The 20,356-nt window shown below is 42.0% G+C and overlaps 2 protein-coding genes across 8 annotated transcripts in view; one reads left to right on the top strand and one right to left on the bottom strand.

The window, feature by feature from the left end:
- LOC102681531 (mitochondrial amidoxime-reducing component 1-like) overlaps window positions 1-3,805 on the top strand; it is a 7,226-nt gene extending 3,421 nt beyond the window's left edge. Inside the window, exons 3-6 of the mRNA XM_006623307.2 lie at window positions 1,672-1,973; window positions 2,746-3,024; window positions 3,116-3,393; window positions 3,511-3,805. Coding sequence (XP_006623370.1) covers window positions 1,672-1,973; window positions 2,746-3,024; window positions 3,116-3,393; window positions 3,511-3,673 — 1,022 coding nt within the window. The 3' untranslated portion in view covers window positions 3,674-3,805. The remainder of the gene's footprint in view (window positions 1-1,671; window positions 1,974-2,745; window positions 3,025-3,115; window positions 3,394-3,510) is intronic.
- A 1,443-nt stretch (window positions 3,806-5,248) lies between these two features.
- The window catches only part of LOC102681653, a 31,885-nt gene continuing 16,777 nt past the window's right edge, over window positions 5,249-20,356 (bottom strand). The window contains exons 1-7 of one of the 7 annotated variants that reach the window (XM_031514066.1): window positions 19,693-19,699; window positions 17,163-17,282; window positions 14,362-14,466; window positions 11,784-12,038; window positions 10,097-10,300; window positions 7,819-7,971; window positions 5,249-5,353 (exon numbers count right to left, since the gene is read on the bottom strand). In XM_031514066.1, the coding sequence (XP_031369926.1) occupies window positions 5,288-5,353; window positions 7,819-7,971; window positions 10,097-10,300; window positions 11,784-12,038; window positions 14,362-14,466; window positions 17,163-17,249 (870 nt within the window). In that variant the 5' untranslated portion in view covers window positions 17,250-17,282; window positions 19,693-19,699 and the 3' untranslated portion in view covers window positions 5,249-5,287. Of the gene's footprint in view, window positions 5,354-7,818; window positions 7,972-10,096; window positions 10,301-11,783; window positions 12,039-14,361; window positions 14,467-17,162; window positions 17,298-18,514; window positions 18,698-19,692; window positions 19,700-20,356 lie in introns of those variants that run through there. The other 6 variants (XM_031514065.1, XM_031514067.1, XM_006623310.2 and 3 more) reach the window with 6 other exon arrangements.

The raw sequence follows: 20,356 nt of genomic DNA, 5'->3' as shown, positions 1-20,356 counted from the left end.
TTTTTCTTCCTCGATTTTGATAATTGTGAACCATTTTCAAAAAAAAAAAAAAAAACAATAAAAGCCATAATATATATGATATAAAGTTTGAAGGAAAAATTGTTGTGCATCGTGTGATCCAAATTTTTTTATGATTTATTATTCTGTTTTGATTTTTTAATGCAGACTATTTATAATTTTTATATCATCTACGATAGATAAGCTTATATCTTCGTCGTACATAGCAAATATTTACGAATTTACGTGATATAATTTCTTCTTCTAGAAAGCATTAATAATATTCAATCTTCAAAATTTAAAATCGCCTTTATATATTTCTACATCCAGTTGTGCGTTGGGAAGCAACGCCCTTGGTATTGATTTCAGGGTCCGTTGTCTCCCTGCACGATTTTCATGCCTCGTGCAAAGTACTCCAAAACAGCAAATCGATACGAAATATATCCACAATACATATAAATGCCATGAATTAATAACAATTGCATAAAAGATGATTGATCGAGTTGACGAAGATTTAATCGTTAAATATTATTATATGTGTATAAAATATATAGATAAGCGAAGATATAAGATAAGTGTATTTATTCACTTCGCATGATTATCACAAATCAGAAATAATCCGGATAATTGTATATTCTTCATGTTATTCTTAAATTAACATTCGACACAAAATATCCTCTAATGAAAATCTCGATGATCGAGAATATTTTTACAATAATTATCAAGAACGATAAACGAAAAAAATAAAAGCACGGCACGATATTCTTCGAGTATTCATTTTCAAAAGACCTTCGATATTTTTTTTTTTTTTTTCAACATCATGAACAAATTATGCAACACGTCTAACGTCTACTCCTGGTCAATCGTGATATTCCGTTACGTTCCGTTCCAATTTTCTCACGGACAAATGGATGTCACTTCGTCAATTTCAACAATCTACATTTTATTTGTTCCAAGCTGAGAAGGATGCCGGTATTCCATTCGTTCGAATACCGTTAATGCGCATCGTTGTTCGAATTTGTATCGCTTGGAGCCACTTTTTCGAAATCGTGTAAGATGCAAATATAGAACGGCGATACACACGGAAGATTCCATTGAAAAAAAGATGCCTCGTTCACTTCGCGAATTAATTGTATCTTAAATGATTTGCAATTCCGGATTCCATATATTGCTTGAAAAATAATTGTCTGACTTATTATCGATGCCTGTTTATTGGATGAATTTTACACAGGTGCAAAAAAAATTTCACGATTGACACAGATTTAAGTAGCGACGAAAGATACTTCATCAGAAATGAGAATATCCCCTCGGGGGGATATTTCTATTTGTTTTTTTCCGCAAATAACTTCTCTCCTTGCGCATTCCCCGGAATACATTCTCTGGAACGTAAAATTAATAAGATATAATATTAATAATACATAAGATCTTATAAACATGAAGAAAAATAAAGAAAAAATCTAGAAATCATCTAATTAATCATCTAATAATATTGCAACAATTTCAGGTTAAAACAAACGAAAAATATCTAGCTTTAAATTCAAATTTGGTGATAGCGCTTTATCAACGTTGTTATCTGAACGTTGGATCGTGAGCCACAACAACAATTTCACAACGGAACGTTTTGCATGGTCACTTGACCGTGGATAATTAATCGGTGAACGTTTCGTGAAACAGACAGAACTCGGCTCACGTACGTGTCTGCGGCCGTTGTCGGGGCCGGAACCGTGGTCGTCTTCCTTTGGTGGTGGTGGTGGTCCAAAAAGCAGAAGGAGAAGCCACCCTCGCAATGGCGAAAGGTCGGCGAGTTGAGCGACCTGATCGTGTATCCGATCAAGTCGCTCGGCTCTGTTCGAATGAACACGATGGAGTGCACGAAGCTTGGCCTGAAATCTGGCTGGCTGAGGGATCGTACGTTGATGGTCATCGATTTGAACGGACACTTCGTCACCGGCAGGCAGAATCCAAAAATGGTCCAGGTAAGAGAAAACGATTTCCTTCGGAGAGAAAAAGTATCGAGTTTCTCGAAAGGATAATTTGTAAAAAAAAAAAAAAGAAAGATTAAATAGATTTTGAGAAGAGAAGTAATTCTTATCTTGGCACGCGATGAAAACGATAACGGTGCAAGTATAATTATTTCAAGCATTATTTCGTGCAACTGTAGCAAATGATATCGGATAACGAGTTACTAGAGATCATAATCTGACTGAGCGTATCGCTCGCGAAGAAGCTTTTTAAAAAGAAGGAAAAGAATCTCGAGTAAGAATCGTTGCGAAAGCCGGTGAATGGATTATAAGATCGATGCGCGATAATCACGCACTATATTTTCTATCTCGAACGTATTCTTCACGAATCGTTAAGCCTCCTCGTTTACACAATCTTGAACACCATCAATTTGGTTTGAGCTTCCTCTCATTTGCTTCTCGAACAATCGATTTAGGAAGCACTGGAACTTTTATAATCGGGATTAACGAGCTGTTTTATCGTCGTGAAAATTGGAGGAAAATTAATCGTCGAAGGAATTGGACGCGAGCAATTAATTTAAGTATCGCATATTCGTCTTTTGTTCAGCAACTCTTGTTTCTGCTCTGATTCCACGTCTCTTTTTCACCGTGTCGAATACACGACTTTCAACTTTTGGCATTTCTGTTTGAATATTTTGGCATTTCTATTTGGAAAATTTGCAAATCATTTTCGTTTTTTTTTAAATTAAAACGAAATCAAAGAAGTGAAATTTCTTATGATTCGAAGGTGATACCTAAAGTTTCCGGAACGATTCTCACGCTCTCGGCACCTGGAATGATATCCTTCTCCATCGATTTGTCTCGAATCCAAGGGAAAGGGTTTCGCATAGCAGTTTGGGGTCAACCTGTATCCGCCTGTGATTGCGGCGAGGAGGCTGCCAGATGGTTGTCCCGATTTCTCCTCCAGGAAGATACCGGATTCAGATTGGTGTATTATCCACTGGATTATCCAACGAGAGAGATCAGGAAGAGCAATAAACAGTGGTTGCTGACACCCGACGACACTGTAAGTTTTATCGAGTTACAATTAATTAAATAAATAATTAATTAATTAAATTAAGAAAAATGTATATATTATAATCTAAATAATCGAACAGGGCGCGTATCCAGATGCTACCAGCTACTGCTTGATAAACGAAGCATCGGTAACTGACCTGAACAGCCGATTAGAGAAGCCGGTCAACCCCGAACAATTTCGTCCTAACTTCGTGATCAAAGGTGCAACCGCGTACGAAGAGGATACCTGGGGCTGGGTGAAGATCGGTGATGTGATCTTCAAAACTGTTATGCCATGCACCAGATGTATCTTTACCACTGTAGATCCGGAGACAGGAACAAAAAATCCAAAAGTGGAGCCCTTGAAAACTCTGAAAAGGTTCGCTGTTCATTGAACGATATACCCTTAAGCTAACTTTCTTTTCATTTATTACGAAATGTAACATTCTATATTCTTCTGCGTTATTCTTCCGTTGATTACACCGATTTTCTACAGTTACAGACAAATAATGGATCCAATTATTCGTCCGTTGGTCGGCGAGAGTCCAGTACTTGGAATTCACCTTGGATTGAGGAATTCCAACGGCGTGGTGCGAGTAGGGGATCCAGTTTACGTCGGTTTGCCCGAGGAGCAACCACTGTTGATATCGCCACCCTAGCTACACCGGTGGGCTTCCTGCGAGGACGAAATTTTCGTCTTCGAGGAAGCCACGGAATCTTCGAAGGAGGATACTTTGTCGACGGAATTGACGTGCAGTGAGGATTCGTGATTAGAGCATTAATGAAAAGAAGAACAGAAAAGAAAGAGGGAGAAGAAGAGAGAAACGATGATCTGAAAGTGGGCCTACGAAGACAATCGTTTGGCGAGAAGGAAAATTTTCTCGATTAAAGAAATGATGTAATGAATAGTGGCGTGGTATTCAACGATACTTTTACGATAGTTCAAATATCTTTGCCAAATATTCCGCTTTGATGATGAAGCGTTTATTAAAGACGCGTAAGACGTTTGATAAAGTTTCTCGAATATCGAATATTTTTTGCTAAGTTTTGTTAAGTAATCAAAGTGAATGAAATACACGATGATACAATGGTGTAGATACGCGTATTCGTTTATATTTGTATTCGATTATATAAGGAATAAGGAAAAGAGAAGTGGCAGGAGAATACACTTTTGAAATTGACAGGAGTGGTGGAAAGAATATTTAAATTTTACGACAATTTGTATTTGTTTATTTACACTACGAAATAACAGAGACGATTTACAATAAAAGAAATAGCACGTCGAATTTCGAAGATCGACACACTTTTTATGTATCGTTCGAGGATGACCATTTTTCTTGTCTCGCCTTATTCTCCGAGATAAAAGATATCGATATCGTTCCATCTCGTACGCGACGATCGAAATGGTCGAATGAATTTCAAACTAATAATTCTGTACAATAATAACGAGAATCTGTTTAGTTTAGTAGATGGTAACCGCAATCACCGCAGCGGGTTGGCAGCCCTTTGTTATACGTGTACATCGATCGGGAGGAAAGAGACAATGATTGGCACAGTTGCGAATACCAAGAGCATAGCTATATACATTGGACCAAGCGAGATCTTACTCGAATTTGCGTCAATTCTTTATCGCAAAATCGAACGAAAATATTATCGCGATCGATCGATCTTCAGATTTCAAGTATCGCGGCAAAAAAATTACAAAATTCGAACGCGTATTGAAGAAGAAAGAAAGAAAGGAAAGGAAAGAAAGAAAGAAGAACACCGTTTCGACGAAAGTTCGAGCGAAATGAATCTCGCGAGGTGTAAACTTCCTAACCGCTACGTAAGTAACCACAAACTAAATAAGAAAGGTCTATGTAACTACGCATAAAACAAAGAAAAAAAAGAAGAAAAAGTATCAAAAAAGAGAGAGAGAAAGAGAGAGAGAGAAATATCGGAGGACGAGAAGTAGGAAACGAGAGTAGGGAAGCGAAGCACGAGAGTCGAAGAACAAAGATGGATGCCGCCGCGTGGACGTGGAAGTGGAGGACGCGAGGTTAAATTATTTAACGGAACAAAGAGAATTCGATAGCATCGACGACGAGGCGGATTTGGATCTCGGGGACAAGGGGGCAACGCGGTTGTTCGCGTTGCCAACGTCGTACCCGTGCTCCTTGCTCGACAATCACGGCCCAGGAATGGATCTTCGCGTGGTTCCCAAGCGATTTTTCGATCATCGGGCACTTTTCCTTTTTTCCTTACGCTTTGATATCCCATCGCGCGTTTATCCCCTAAATGATGGAAGTGATCAGTCTTGCCTTGAAGTTGACGATGCGTTCGCTCGTCGCTGCCAGGCGCTGAAAACAAAGACGAAAACCAATTTTGGATTACGCATCTCTCTTCGAACATTTGAACATTCGAAGTTTCACATTGAAACTTCAGGATCAGGGAAACAGATTTCTCTTTTTTCGAGTTAATAAAATCTCGAAGAAAAATATCCCGCCTCTTCGATCTTGATTCGAAACGATTCTTAGGGAAAATTAATCGATATTCTCGAATTATCTATCGAATCGTCTCCCCCCGTCGGAGATCGCGCTATTTCCGCGCTCCCAAGGACAGGAACGTTCGCAACGCTTTCGAGGAGACGCTTTCGACACTTTTTACTCGATCACGGTTTCACCGTGACGAGCGCAAGAAACGATTATCGATCTGTTTAGGGCTCGATCATCGGGATCCTTGCGCTCCCAACTTGCGAAGTCGGCTGTGCTCGTAACGAAGTTTTACGGAAAGCAGACAGATTCCACGCGTTGCGCGAAGCGTGAACGCTTTCGAACGAATGTTTCTCGCCGGCGAGCACGTTCGACGAAGATGGCATATAACAAGCGCGATTAACTTTAACAACTTAACGTGCGAGCTCCGTCGTGATAAATTCATCGCTGCTCTCTCTCTCTCTCTCTCTCTATGTTGCGTTCACGCTGCGTTGCTTTCTCTGGTTTTCTCGCGATGCGAGCCTCTCGCTTCAATGAAATAAAGAGGTGTGGACCACCGTCAATTACGAGTAGTGGAAAAACGATAAAACGCGGAATAACATCGTAACCGGATAGCGCGTTCGTTTTTCGGCTTCCACTTTCTTCCCAGCTCGGATTCCAAATGGAACACTCGTGGAAAATATATCGTGCACGAGTCGAGTTTCTCCTTACTCTCAATCAGAGTAACACGACCGATCGATTAATTGGTCCTAATACATATGAATGAATCGATTTTCCCCTAGAATTCTCCGGCGACGGAGAATTAGACGAGATCAATGGCGATCAATGGCCTGTATTGAATAGTTGCTGGCTTGGTTCTTTAGCCGATCGATTTCGCTTTCGTTGTGAATTCACAGCGCTCGAGAGTGAAACGTGATTCGCGAGCGGAACGTTTGAACGTCGATCGGTCTATTTATACATATATATATGTATACGTACGTGGCATGTCAACGCGTTATGATATCTGGAGCAAGACGGACGATTGTTGTATAATTCATGAGTTTGAAAATTTTCCCAAACAACGTTGCCTATTTCGAAATTCTATCAATCGATAGATATTCTACGCAAGAATTAACCAGGGAAATAAGAAATAGTTTCGAAAAGTTTCGCCACGATGACGTCGAAACGTATGCACGTATAACGAGGCAATTGTTTCGAAGGTCGAATCATCCGTCGAAGATCGAGGAAGCGATCGTGTCTGGTCATATCGCGTGTCAGCTTGCTATGGCAGCTTGCATAAGTTAGGCGGCAAATGGACGAGCTGTTTCATAGAGAAAGTCGCTTACATTTTTGCTTTCCATCGATTCTGACGGGGGTCCTTACGTAATCGGCCGGTTTTGTATCTAGAACGACAACACCACGCCACGCTTTTTGCGCGACTTTCGTCTTTTTCCACGCGAAAAATTTAGTCCACGCGAAATTTAAAATATATCTCTTTTCCAGGAAAATTTAATAATCCTTCGTTATTATTAATTTAATCGATGAAGATATCAATTTCATTAAATTAATCGTGTGAATTCCGAGATAGAATTACGATATTTATATTATTATGGTATCTAAAAAATCAGGATGCATCAATCTTCTTACGTGCATCATCTGGAATGATGATTCTAATCGCTCGTGTCTACGTTCCACGTTCATTTATTCATAGAAAATTGCCAACGTCCTGTTTATGTAAACGAAAGGAAAAAAATAATTCTTTTCTTAATATCAACGTGGTTTCACTTTCGAAAAAAATCGATTACGTAAAAACGGACTAAGTTTTTACTAAAAAAAGAAAGAGAAGTTAAAAACAGATTTCTTTCTTCAAAAAATAGGATCGAGAAGCGAATCTGAACAAGCATCGATCACCGATGATCGACCGGAAAATCGTGCATATTCGTTCCGCCGATCTACAATCGTTTCGATCGACTCTTTTTCGCGCGGAAAATTTCTCGCTTCGTTGAGCGTAATCGTAAATTTCGATATCTAATCGTCGAGTTATCATTCATTTAGATAGATATAGTAACAAAAAATCTCCTCGATGCATCATTTATCTTTATTATCCGATAGCTTCAACGATAGCTGATTTATTAAATCAACATTCAGAAAGAGCGAGAGAGAAAGAGATTTAAATATTCAAATTAATTAAGCACAATAATAAGAAATTCAAATTATCGTATCATTTATCTTCATTAGCGCTTCGATTGAATCTACATTCCACGGGGAGAAGAAAGATCGTCCCTATTCGAGAACGATCAATTATATCACGTATATATATATATAAAACAAACCATAAGAGAAAGATTACTCACAAGAATGAGATCCTGTATAAGATTGGCGATTCCTCTGTTGGCGATGACGAAGAGCCTGGTAACCGGCCCCGGGACCGCCTCGTGAACCCCATCGGGTTCCCCGCTCTCGCCACCCGACGAGGAGTCCAGACGACTTCCGCTTCCGGCTACCACCTGCAAATAGCCGCCCAATTTTAATTCGAATTCCAGATAAGCGAGATCATTCTCGCGGAGAGAGAACGAACGAGATCGCGTGAATCGTTCGAAAAAAGAGAGAAAAAAAAAAAATAAAAAAAAATGGAAAGACAGTTGGCGTGTAGTTGCAGCGGCTCCAGCTCGTTCAGTCTATTCGACTACTACGGTGCTCGTATAATAATCATCCTGACCTTCCTACGTTACATTGCTCGTTACATTATCCATTTACTGCTACCGATCCTTACGTGCGCTCCTTCTTCGTGGCTCGTGACGTTATTTCGTGGCGTTTTTTTCGGTCACCGCGATAGGATGTCCATACGCTCGTTTATAAAAACGTAATTCAAACGATTACGTCTTTTATTATAGTGGTAATTCCGATCGAGATCGATATGGACAGCCTACACAGGTGCACTGAGTATGATACAGTAGAGGATGGTTTCACCCAGGGCCCAGAGAGACAGAGAGAGAAAGAGAGAGATAGAGAGAGAGAGAGAGAACAAAGATTACGGTGATAATTTACAGCGTGACGCACGCCCGATCGACGTACTACTTACTTATCCTTACACGCTGCCTTCGATCGAGGAGGAAACACGCGCGTCACGCACCGTGCGTCATCAATTTGCTACCAAGAATTGTTCGTGTGTAGACGAGCGAGTCGGCCAGACGACTCGGCCGAGGTGCGAGAATCTCGCCGGGGAAAACGCATCCTCGCGGCGACGTGAGTTGTAAGGGGAATGGAAGAACGAGAAAGGTGAGGAAAACTCGCGTGGCGGACTCGTCTGGCGGCGGCTCTTTCCTCTTTGCCCTTTGGTTCGACGAATTATGGCTTAACCGAGGCTTATGTAACGATACATATGTACAACGTGATTGTGCAATGATGGAGTACGAGAGTTCGAGATCACAACAACAACAACAACAACAACAACAACAATAACAATAACAATAACAACAGTAACAACAACGAGAGAATCGGCAATCGATGAATGGCTGGCCTGAAACTCCGACGAGTCGGGGAGTCGTCCATCAGCCGGCTGCTTCGCCGAAAGTCTTTAGTCTTTAGCTGGTTTGTCGGTGTCGCGTCGGGACCGTTGGCCGGGTGGAAGGGAGGAAGGAAGGGAGGGAGGGAGGGAGGAAGCCGCGAAAGATCGATAGGAATCGCTTATTCGGGGATTGCTAGTGTTAGTTAGGGAAAATTGTCGCATATACATCACGTTCGAACAACTGAAAGTATCTTTTTTTAATATATATCTAATATTTCTCGAAAATTCTTTATAAATACTCTTTCAGTCGTTCGAAATACAGGAATAACATAGGGATGAGTGTAAACACAGGGATTGGTTAGTGACAACGATGATGCATCGCATCTAACAAGATCTAGCTTACTACACTACAGAAATGAAACGAACCGTGCACCAGCCTTCTTCTTCTATACTAATATACAACTTAATAAGATTAAATGGTGGCGCACAATTCATGCACGATCACAAGGCAAGCGGGATAAGTAGAGAAACGGAGAAGAGAAGCCAGTGGGGAGAGAAGAGAGAGAGAGAGATAGAGAGAGAGAGAGAGAACATGCGAGTTACACGTTCAAGAGGTTAGGCAAACGGAAGACGAAGAACAAACAAATAGGCGAGATGACGTGGAACGAGCAACAGGTAATCGTTAGTCACGTGCGAAGAATACATGGCATGCCGATATAGGATTGCGTTATTTACAGACGTGCAAAGTATTTCCTCCCAATACAATACAATATAATTACTCGAAGATATAAATTCTCTTTTCGAGAAAAAAAAAAATTTCTCTTTCAAATCACGGATGCATCTCCCTGATAAAGATCCCTCAATCGAGAGACTTATCGTCAATGGAAAGGAAAGCGTCTCGAGAATTTAAGTAGACGATAAGTGTAAAAGTAACCATGCTTCTGTTCGATTGAAAATCGTTAAGTAAGAAATCCCTTCACCGAGTGGACAAGCGAGTGTGAGTGAGAGAATATATACACGAACAGAAAGAGACACCGAGTGTAGATAAATAGAGAGTAAGAGAGAGTAAGAGAAGTGTAGTCTCGGCAGTGTCCGTTCGGTTCTGCTCGGAAGGATTGGCGTACCGGTGGTAGGTTGCCGGCTCCTGACGCGGCCGGTGCGCTGGTCGAGGATCCCGCCGTGGTCGAGGAACTAGCGGCAGCAGGGGCGGCACCTTGGGGAACCGGGCCCAAGTCCCGTGAAGCGCTTAAACCGAGCCCTAGGCTCTGCGTACCTGCCACCACGCGGTACACCGTGCCCGCCGCTCTTGCCGCCCCGTCGGCCGCTTGCTAAACGGAAGAGAACAGACTTTCGTTTACTGATCCGTTCCTTGGAGAACAGCCTGTTTAGTCGTTCTTTTCTTTTCTTTCTTTCTTTAGTTCGTTCGCGATTGCCGCGTTTTTGCCCCTTCCGCTTCCACATCATACTCTCGATCGTTGACGAACACGGAGATCCTGTAAAGCGGCTGAAATTGTTCTTTAGCGATTCTTGACCAGCCGACCATTTTTATTTTCTTTCTTTCTTTCTTTCTTTTTTTCTTTGTATCAATTGTTTTTTTAATCGAACGTGTATTTATGTTTATATATTCGGATCCATAGGTATTTTTTTCTTTTTTTTTTTTTTTTTTTCAATTTTTTTTTTTATTGAACCTTTTTTTTTTTTTTTATATTCCGATCCCTAGGTTTTTTTTTTTTTTTTTTTTTTTTTTTTTTTTTGGAGATGAGATTCTTTTCGTGAGATCTAGGGAAGGATCTAGAACAGAGGTTGCGTTGGACGTGAAAACGTTTCAATCTTTCGTGGCTAAGATTTCAAGGAAACGAACGGCAGTTTTTCGACTCCGTAAAAGGAGGTCGATCTATCGACTAGTTTCGAGCGTGTTATTCATGATCACGTAGGTTTTCCTGGCGTACGTGGACAATGGTAATTGGCGAGAGAACACGTGATAGATAAGATAAGAATTCGCAATTTTCCCCCCATGATCAGTTGGAAGAAAAAAAAAAAAAATCTCGTTTAATTGGAATTCGAAAAAAACGTCGTAACGTCGAAAATAGAAAAAAAAACTAATAATCGTTTACGCGATACCGATCACCGAACAATTTCGCAATTAATCCTCGAACATAATCGCGGCACAGAAAATAAAGTCACGGGTTTCTCTCTTACCGCGCACATCCTGAGACGATGCATCTATTTCTCGTTTTTTCTCTCACTTTTTTTTCTTTTTTTTTTTTTTTTTTTCCTTTCGTCTATCGAGGACGCTACGATCTTGTCGCTCATCCACGAGGCCGGGTTGTGCCTAGGTCAGGAACCTTGGAATAGTAACCAGCCACGATACAACCAGGCAATTCGGTCGGTAGACTTTCACCTACCATGCGCTAGGTAGAGCAGGCGCCCTTGCCGGTGTCCCCCTATTCGCCTCTTACTTGAATATTAAACTAACTATCCGATTCGTATCTCGCTCGCATTATCGATTATTTATTCCAACGTATAATCTTTTTTTTCTTTTTCTTACATCGACTATTTTTATCAATCGCCATCTTTCCCCCCCCTCATATCCACATATATAATCTATATAAAAGAAAACAAACCGATTAACCGATTTTTTCCTTTTCTTTTTGCAACTATTCAATTGCAAATTGATCGATCGCTATTCTATATCTATGTCGCAATCGAATGAATCATCCTGAATCTCGAATTCGCCTCGTTTTACATTTATCATCGATTGAAAAAAAAAAGAAAAATGGATGACACGCGAGGATCGTCCTTACAACTTACCCTTAGAATGTCGAAGAGGAAGTTGCCGGATCCCGCCCCGCTTGATCCGGAACCGCTCAACCCGCCGAGGCTGGAAAGGAACCTTTTGTTCCTGTTCTCGTCGTCCTCGCTCCCCACCTCGTCGAGAGGCGTCAAAGGCGCGACCGCGTCCGCCGCACCCTCCTCGTCCGCGAACTGCACTTTGACCTCGTTCTTCTGCGACTCGGCCGCCTGTTGCACCTCGTTCGCCCTGTCCTCCGTTTCCGGGTTCACGTCCTGCCGGGAAACAGAGAGCGGAGAAGATTTCAATTCGTCGATCTCGAGAGAGAGAGCGAGCGCCTCTCAAAAAATCGGTCGGTCGATCGTCATCGAACTCGACGATTCCCGTGGATCCCCTTTGCATTCCCTTTGTCACGTTACGATGTGTTCGAGCAACACTGTGTTATTCGCAATACAGGCGATATCGAAGTCGATGGATTGGAGTTCGTTCGTTTGGAGTATCGGGCTCGATGACGATCGAGCAAGAGAGAAAAAAGATATTATTGCTTTCTTTTTTACTCGTGAGGCGACGAAGCGTGAGACGCGCGTACTCGCGATGTCTCGTGATCGGGACGCGCATCGATTGTGACTCTTAACAAGTTTCACGTTTCGCTACAAATACTCGGCAAGAGGCGAGAGAGAGGAAGAAGAGAAGAAGAAGAAGAAGAAGAAGAAGAAGAAGAAGAGGAAGAAGAGAACGTAAAGACGCGAGTGACTTTGATGATGGAATCGTGATGGCGAATTATACTCGTAACAAATTCTAGGTAAATTTTCTTTTCTCTCCTCTTCTTGATTCCTGTGAAAGATTGGAAGATAGGGAGGGACGCAACGAGAAGAATTTAATTGACGAGTATCGCGTCGAGATGGAGAAAGTGAACCGATTTCGATGATCGATCGAGAAGAAAAAGAGAAAAAATAATAATAAGGAGGCGAGAGAATTGATTAATCTCGAAGAACGAGAGAGAAAAAGAGAGAAAGAGAGAAAGATAAAAAAATCGAGCGAGGAAGAGAGTATGATGACAAACTGGTGACAGAGATATCGTGCTAAAAACATAGAGATAGCGAAGCTGGTACAATAGAAAACGGTACTAATGATATTCACACACGTGAAACGCACACATAGAGAAACGCACACGGTTAGAGCAAACATAGCGGAGAACGTGGTAGTGGTGGTGGTGGTGGTGGTGGTGGTGGTGGTTGTGAACGAGATAACAAGATAACAGATTTGCCCGCAGCAGTCCTGATTGCGCGGTGATCGTCCTTGCCGGGATTCTTATTCTTCGCTCTGTCAAGTTTTCATTGACCTCCAACGTGTTACCGATCTGTCCGCCGCAAGTTGGTCACACGACCGTGTTGGCCCCATCCTGGCCGCTACCGATCGTGGTTGACTCGATCGTGGTTGATNCGCTCGCCGCCACCTCGTCCTCGTCAGGCGGAAACGTCGGCAACGATATCGACACTTTCGAACCGTCATTGCTGGTCGAGACGAAGTTATTATTGTCGTCGTCTTTGAACGGCGATTCCGGCCTCGCCATCAAACTCTCGCTCGACGAGCCTCCTCCTGTCTTCTGTCTATTCCCGAGAGCTGATTGGAGAAGGATCGGCCCGAATATTCGGATGAATTCCGCGACAATCGAGTTCACCTTTTGTTCGATCATCTAGAAAACAATACCTCTTAGCTCCGTGGCCAGTCTCGTCGACCCTTCCTCTCGTTTATTAACTTGTCGTCGTTTCTCATTCATTATCGATTTTTCTTTTTTTTTTTTTTTTTTTTGATCGTTAATCGTCGTCGAGTTACGTCGTCCGTTAAAGATCGTTTTCCAAGATATTCGTTCGATGATCGATGATAGGATGAATGGTCGCAACGCGTCGAAGGCAACGTTCGAACGCGTCGTGTTTATTTTTTTTTTTTTTCTTTTTCGAAAATCGAGAGATTTCAAGCGAGATAATGGTACGATAATCGTAAATCGATCGTATTTTTCCTCCGCTTTTTTTTATCCGGTGGAAATTCGAACCCGTCGTTTTCGATGGAAAAACTTTCGGTTTTTAATCGAGCGTAATCTTAATTCACGGAGGGGGAAGGGGAGAGGTAATTGAATATAAATAAACGCGCGTTGGTTGCGCAATCGGCAGAAACAGAAACGCACGGGAAACGAGGAAACTCTCATCGTGAATCGTGAATCAAACGTGCGACTAACTTTCTTGGGAGGAATGCCGATTCACTCGCGAACAATTTCTCCTCGGCTTTAAACCGACACGGGGAGTACTAATGAAACGTTTTCGTTCGACGATATAATCTCTCAATTCGCCCGTTTTAATGCGGGAAAGCGGCGAACCGTGGAACACGAGGCGTTCAAGGTCCTTGTCTCCTGCCTCGAAATCGACGGCTCTCGAAATATAATCGGATCGAATTCGATCGAAATAACGGCCCTTGTCTACGGGTGAAGGGGGTGGCGGTGAGGAGTGGGGAGTGAATTTTGCTTTTTATCGAGTTTTATCGATAAGGTCCTGGCCGTCTGCAGGATTTCTTTTCACGTTTTTGTTGTCAGCAGCGGCTCACCTGAGAAATTTCGGGGAACACTTCACGCAGGATACCGATCGTCCGTTTGCTCCTTAGGGCGTCCTTATCGTCGTCTGCTTCGATCAGCATCAATCGATCGAGTGCCTGAAAAAAGTTTTTTCCCTTCTTTCCTTTCTGCCCCTGCAAACCTCGTTTTCACACCTTCGTGCAATTACAACGTTCTTCCGTCACGAGAAATCGTGGGCGTATCGTGGTAGAGTGTCGTCGAAAAAACTCGTGGAAGAGACACGTCGGGATAACGAAACGGGGGGTTGCGCAACGATCGCCAATAAGAACAATGATGCGTATAGGAGAGGCATAAACTTGGTGTTCTCAAGTGCTCTTACACACCAATTTTCGTCATCGCGCGAAATCAACGCGTGTCGATCGTTTTAACGGGCCGAGCGAGGTTTGGAAAATTGATGGAAATTTGCGAGCGCACGAAATCGGTCGTGAAAAGGAAAATTACGCACCGTTTGACGAGCCGATGTTACGCATTTGTTTGCATCGGCGCTGCTTACAATTTTCCAATCATCGCGATTATTACGTTACATAGTGGTTACATTACGTTTGTTTACGATTACGCGCTATATGAATTCTCGTTATACTGTAGGAAATCGTGGTAATACGCGTAATTCTTTTCTCCTCTCGTATAATTTCGTGTAGCGAATTTCATATAGCGGGAGGAAAACGATCATCCAATGCTCGACCGAAACGGTCGTTACAACTCTCGAATCGGGTACAACAAAAACTTGCGTTTGTTATTTATATAGGAATTATATTAGTTATGTAGGAATTCGCGGAATTGTAGGAAATTCTACGCTGTACTTTGTCATTTCTTTGTTTATTCTTCCTCTCGCACGTCTATGGCGTCTCACGGAGTGAACTTGTCCATGCGTTTTGCAATAAATTTATTCGATAAATTAATTAAGCTATTCTGCCACTAGGACGGTCATCGTACTCAAAAGTTGCTCAACCTGGTTACCGTGGTTCACTTTCCCCTATATACAACGCTCACGTCCGAGCTGTTACGATATTTGTCCCCGGCTGTTATCTACATTCGCAACTAGTTTTTACGCTCATCGTAATCTCCTCTCGCAAAGTAAATCATCTTGAACGATGTACCTACTTTTTATTTATTTATCTCTTTCCTTCTCGAGGAACGAGTTGGAACAACAAAGGTTTCCAGAAAAACGACCCAGAGGAACGAAGAGTTGGAAATGCGAGGAACACGATATCTTGGATCGCCGGCATCGAAATCTCCGAAATTCGGCGCCAGATCTCGAAACGCGATTCCTTTGAATTTTTAACCGCGAGTCGACGGACGAACGATTCTGTTCAGCGGTCAGGATATAATGGAAAAATATCCATTGGACGAAATAGGAGTTTGGGAACCACTGGAGGAGATGGAGGAGGCAGAAACACGCGCGTGCACGTGAGCGCGTGCACATACGCACGCGCTTTCCATTGGGCATCGATCGAGCGAAGAAAGTGTCCGGTGTAACCCTGTAAGTGTTCGCGGCCAGTGAAAGTGTCGAGCGGCTCGAAGAAGAGGAGAGCCGTTCCGACTTTTCGTCGTACGCTTCGCCGTTCCTAGAACCGAACGGCTTCGCCCTCCCACTCGCGCCTGCCTAACCTTTCCCATTTTAAAAAAAAAAAATCATTCCACGAGAATCGCTTTCGCGATTTTGTGACGTATATGTATACGCGCGCATCTGTGTGTATATGTATATATATATACACTGCATATTTGAGATTGAAAAAAAAATAAAACGAAGTAACGATTCTTCCAAGAATGCATCAAAACTTAGAAGGTTTTTCGCGTTATTTTTCCGCTCGTTTGAAAAAAAAAAAAAAAGAACGATCGATTAGCATCGGTGTTATTTAAGCGATGATAACGAAGGAATTTCCCTCTTTTGTCAATATTAGCTCTCCGGACAATGTCACGATCAAATTAATTAAAACGTTTGCACATGCATCTTACGATGCTCCATCCGAAGGTCGTTCAAACCCAGTGGCGATAAAACTTGCATCGGCGGTGCGAGTCATCGTCGGATGTTGTAAATGAAAATCAAACACACGGCGGGTGTGTGCGTGCGTGTGTACGAGGATTACACGTGACGTGGATGCGCCGAGGATCGAGTATCTTAGAAGCGCCGGATTACTGGCGCGAGGTCGTAGCACTCATCCGAGTGAAAGAGGCTCCATCGAAAGTGAAACATCGATTCTCCAACGATCTTACGACGTCCCAAGGGAAGCCAAGATTTTCGAAAAATCGAGAAACGCTTCATCGATCTCGCGAATTTTTCTCAGAGAAAAAACGCATTTCTTCTTCAGAGTTGTTTTTCGAACATTTTTTGTACTCGAGAAAATATGGCAACTATTTGGATATAAATATTTTATATCGAATATTTATAAATAAATGAAGAAATAAGGGGAGAGGATAATCGATCGAGATGTTGCTGGCTCAGTGATACAGAGAAAACCGAAGTCGTAAGCCGATTGTTTTTGTCGATCACGATTTACGTCACCTTTCGGTCGAGAGCGGATTAGAATTCCGCTCGAAAAGGAATTGATTTTTCGAAACGGGGGGAGGATCGAATAATCGTGGAATTTTTTTCTATTATTATCGATCGATGCCGCCAAGTTCGAGAGAGATTACAACATTCCTTAAGAATATTCAGCTATGTCGAGATCGCGTCCGCAATGTCAAGATTATTATATCGCCCACGGCGAGGAGAGACGTACAAATTCCAAAGTTTCCAAGATGGACAGGTGTTCGTCGACACCGGCCGACTTACCTCGGATTTAATTTGCTCCTCGGAATGTGGATACGCGATGACCGAGCCCATGCACATGGCTGTTGCCAAAATCACGATGATCTTCATCTTCGTCTCTTTTTCCTTTTTCTTCTTCTTTTTTTTTTTTTTGCGTATCTGCGAAAAGAAAGGAGCGCAGTTTAGAGGATAAAAAAGACATCTGTTTAATTCATCGGAAGAATTTGTAAATAATCGATGCGGAAAGGATTGCGAAGAAACGCGATGAGAAGGCGAAGGTGTATACATCTATATCGTGGAGGAGGGAGCGATAGCTCTCCTTTCTCGTATCCAGCCTCGAAACTATCACTTTCGACCGAATGAAAGTCGTGGAACGCCGCTGGCAATCTCAGATTCTTGTCGAAAGATGGTCTCGTCGCGACGCGTCTCGTCACGAATTCGAGCTCGATCGAGGAAACGATCGAACGAATCTCTGCTTTTCTTAAATTTAACTTTAAAACTCGTTGAAACTCGTTTGAAGGGACAAATGATAATAATTTATTATAGGAAATATTTTTTTTCTTATTATTACTGTTATTATTATCACACCCGTGATATTCGTTGCGCGATAAATTGAAAATTATAATGCAAGTGTCGCTCGGTTCAATTTATAATTGCAACGGCGAACAGCCGGAATACAATGGTGGCCACACATCGGTAGAGGATAATATAGATTCAGCACGCATATCGTGTCGTACCCGATGGTGTAACGATGCGCACTCGAGGTCGGATATTGGCAAATTTCGTTAATTAATTTTCGTCGACGAAACTTTTACTTATCGATAAACTTCTAATCGAGTAAAATGTACGAACAACGCAAGCAGGAAAGTTGGAATGACGAGGCAAAACGCGGAGCAGAGACACGTGCGTTTCGCGAGATTGTCACGGTTCAATGGAAATATACGTATTTTCCTCAATCTGGAAAGTCGAGTTTCGATTATCTCTCTCTTTCCCTCTCTCTCTCTCTCTCTATACATATACGTATATTGTTACGATCACTTCACTTTAATATTTTCACTCTGGCGAAAAGTTTTTTTTCGTGCATTTCCTGAGAAATTATCGAGCGTTTCGACTTAGAATTGCTTCGATTAATTTTTCACGAGGAACGAAGATATTTCAATCCGAACGATTTTTTTTTATCTTCAAACTGTTGAATCTCCAAACTGCTCGATAATTTCCTCGCCGAACACGTCAGGCCGTCACGTGGAGTGGCATTTCGCGCGAGTGAACATCGAAACGAAGAGAGAGAGGAAACAAAAAGAGGAGAAAGAGAAAGAGAGAGAGAGAAGAAAAAAAGAGTTCACGACGAATCTCACGTTCCGAAGGGAAAAACTCACCACACCACGCGATTCGCAAACGAACACGACAGAACTTTTGAACCTGAGTTGAAGAAAATGGAAAAGGAGCTCTCCGCGGCTCCTGCTCTCCTCGACTTTTCTGTGACTGTCTGTGTAACGGAGCTTAGTGAGCGGCTTTTATTAGAAGGAGGGGACTGGCGCTACCACCACGCTACACTTCGCTCTCCGACCTCTCCGTTTCTCTTTCTTTACGCGCCGCGATCCTTAAGAAGGGGTCGTCCCCAAGCGTTGCTCGGATCGGTGCAAGATCCTCCGCACGACCGTGAACATCCACGAGTCGGAAGTGTCATCCGCGTCGTGTCGACCGTATCTTTCTTCCATCTTTCTCTTTATCGATCGCTCGATGAATAATCATCGCGGCCGATACGAATTGAATTTTTCGGAATCTTCGTTACAAAACGGAGAGAAAGATTTATCTTCGATTCAGGGCCGATGAATATTTACGCGAATTATGTCATGCGAAAAAACGGCTCGGCACGTGTCGCTATTTCCAATGTAAATATCGGATATTTCGCACCGTTCAAAACGAATCGTTTTTCGTTTTCTCTCCCGTTATTGATTAAAATAAAACTAGTTTTCTTTCGCTTTCTGCATCTTATTATATACGACGACCTATGTTGAAATCTCTTTTTTACATTTTTTTTTTACATTTTAGATACAAGATCTCGATTTTTCGTTCACGAATAATGAATAGATATATATATATAGAAAAAAGAACAGGTTTGAGATGTGGAGAGTGTTGGCTCCCTGCACGAGAAAAGATCCTCAGTAGATTCCGCCCGTGCGCGGTCAGACGTTTATCGCGGATTATGAATACCAAGCGCAACAATAGTTCAGCATTTAATTAGACAGTTCCAGAAAGAAAGTTTCCAGCAATTCCATCCGCAGCGTACTCGATAATCCTCGAATAAAAGATCGGATTTATTATCATGATATGAATATCTTTTTTCTCTTCTTTGGAATACGACTCAACGTTTCACGTAGTATCACGTAGTGAAAATCTTATTACGATCTCGTGGAAAAGATCGATCCGCGTCCAACCGCAAAACTATCCGTTCCAAGTTATTGCCCGATTGTTTGTTCAACTAGAAACTTGCTTGAAATTTATAAAATTCCGCCGTTTTATTTTATCCGCCGTTTACTTGCTACAAATTACGCCTCCTCCTCGAACGAACGAATACCTTTTGCACCGTTCGTCCAGTTATTTTGAATTTTAGAAACTGACCTCGTATTCGGTTCATTCATTATAAATCGAACGAAGAGAGAGAGAGAGAGAGAGAGAGAGAGAGATAAAGAAAAGGAGGCGAGACACGCATCGCTAATTCTCGACAAAGAAATCGTCACGATCGATCGATCTCGGGAAACGAGATATCTCTATCCATCTCTCTCTCCGCGTGTTCGTCACTCGAGTTTGTCAAAAATTTGGTAATGTCGATGTCGAAAGTCGCTCTTGCGCCAAGTTTCTTCACGTTTTCTCTCTAATATTCTTCAAGGGAATAATTTAATTCACCGTTGTTCACACCGAGTTTCGGGCACAGAAATATATATCACGAAATTTGTATACTCTTTTCTTCTCACGTTGAGAAGAGAGACAATTTTTTTCGAACTATTCTATAGTCCCCGGTTTATGACGTGAGATTTTCTATGAGTAATTTTTATTATTTGTACTAGTACTACGAAAAAAAAAAAAAAAAATAAAAGAACGTTCATTAAACGCAAGGTCGATACAGCAAGTTTGAAGAATTTTCCTTGAACTCGCTCAAAATTATGTACGGGCCCTTCGAGCGATGTGTTCGTGACCTTGAATTTTATTAATCGTAT

Source organism: Apis dorsata, unplaced genomic scaffold, assembly GCF_000469605.1.
Source record: "Apis dorsata unplaced genomic scaffold, Apis dorsata 1.3 scaffold_882, whole genome shotgun sequence".
Lineage (NCBI taxonomy): Eukaryota > Metazoa > Arthropoda > Insecta > Hymenoptera > Apidae > Apis > Apis dorsata.
Note: the sequence above shows the minus strand (reverse complement) of the source record. Positions and strands in the feature narration are given on the sequence as shown.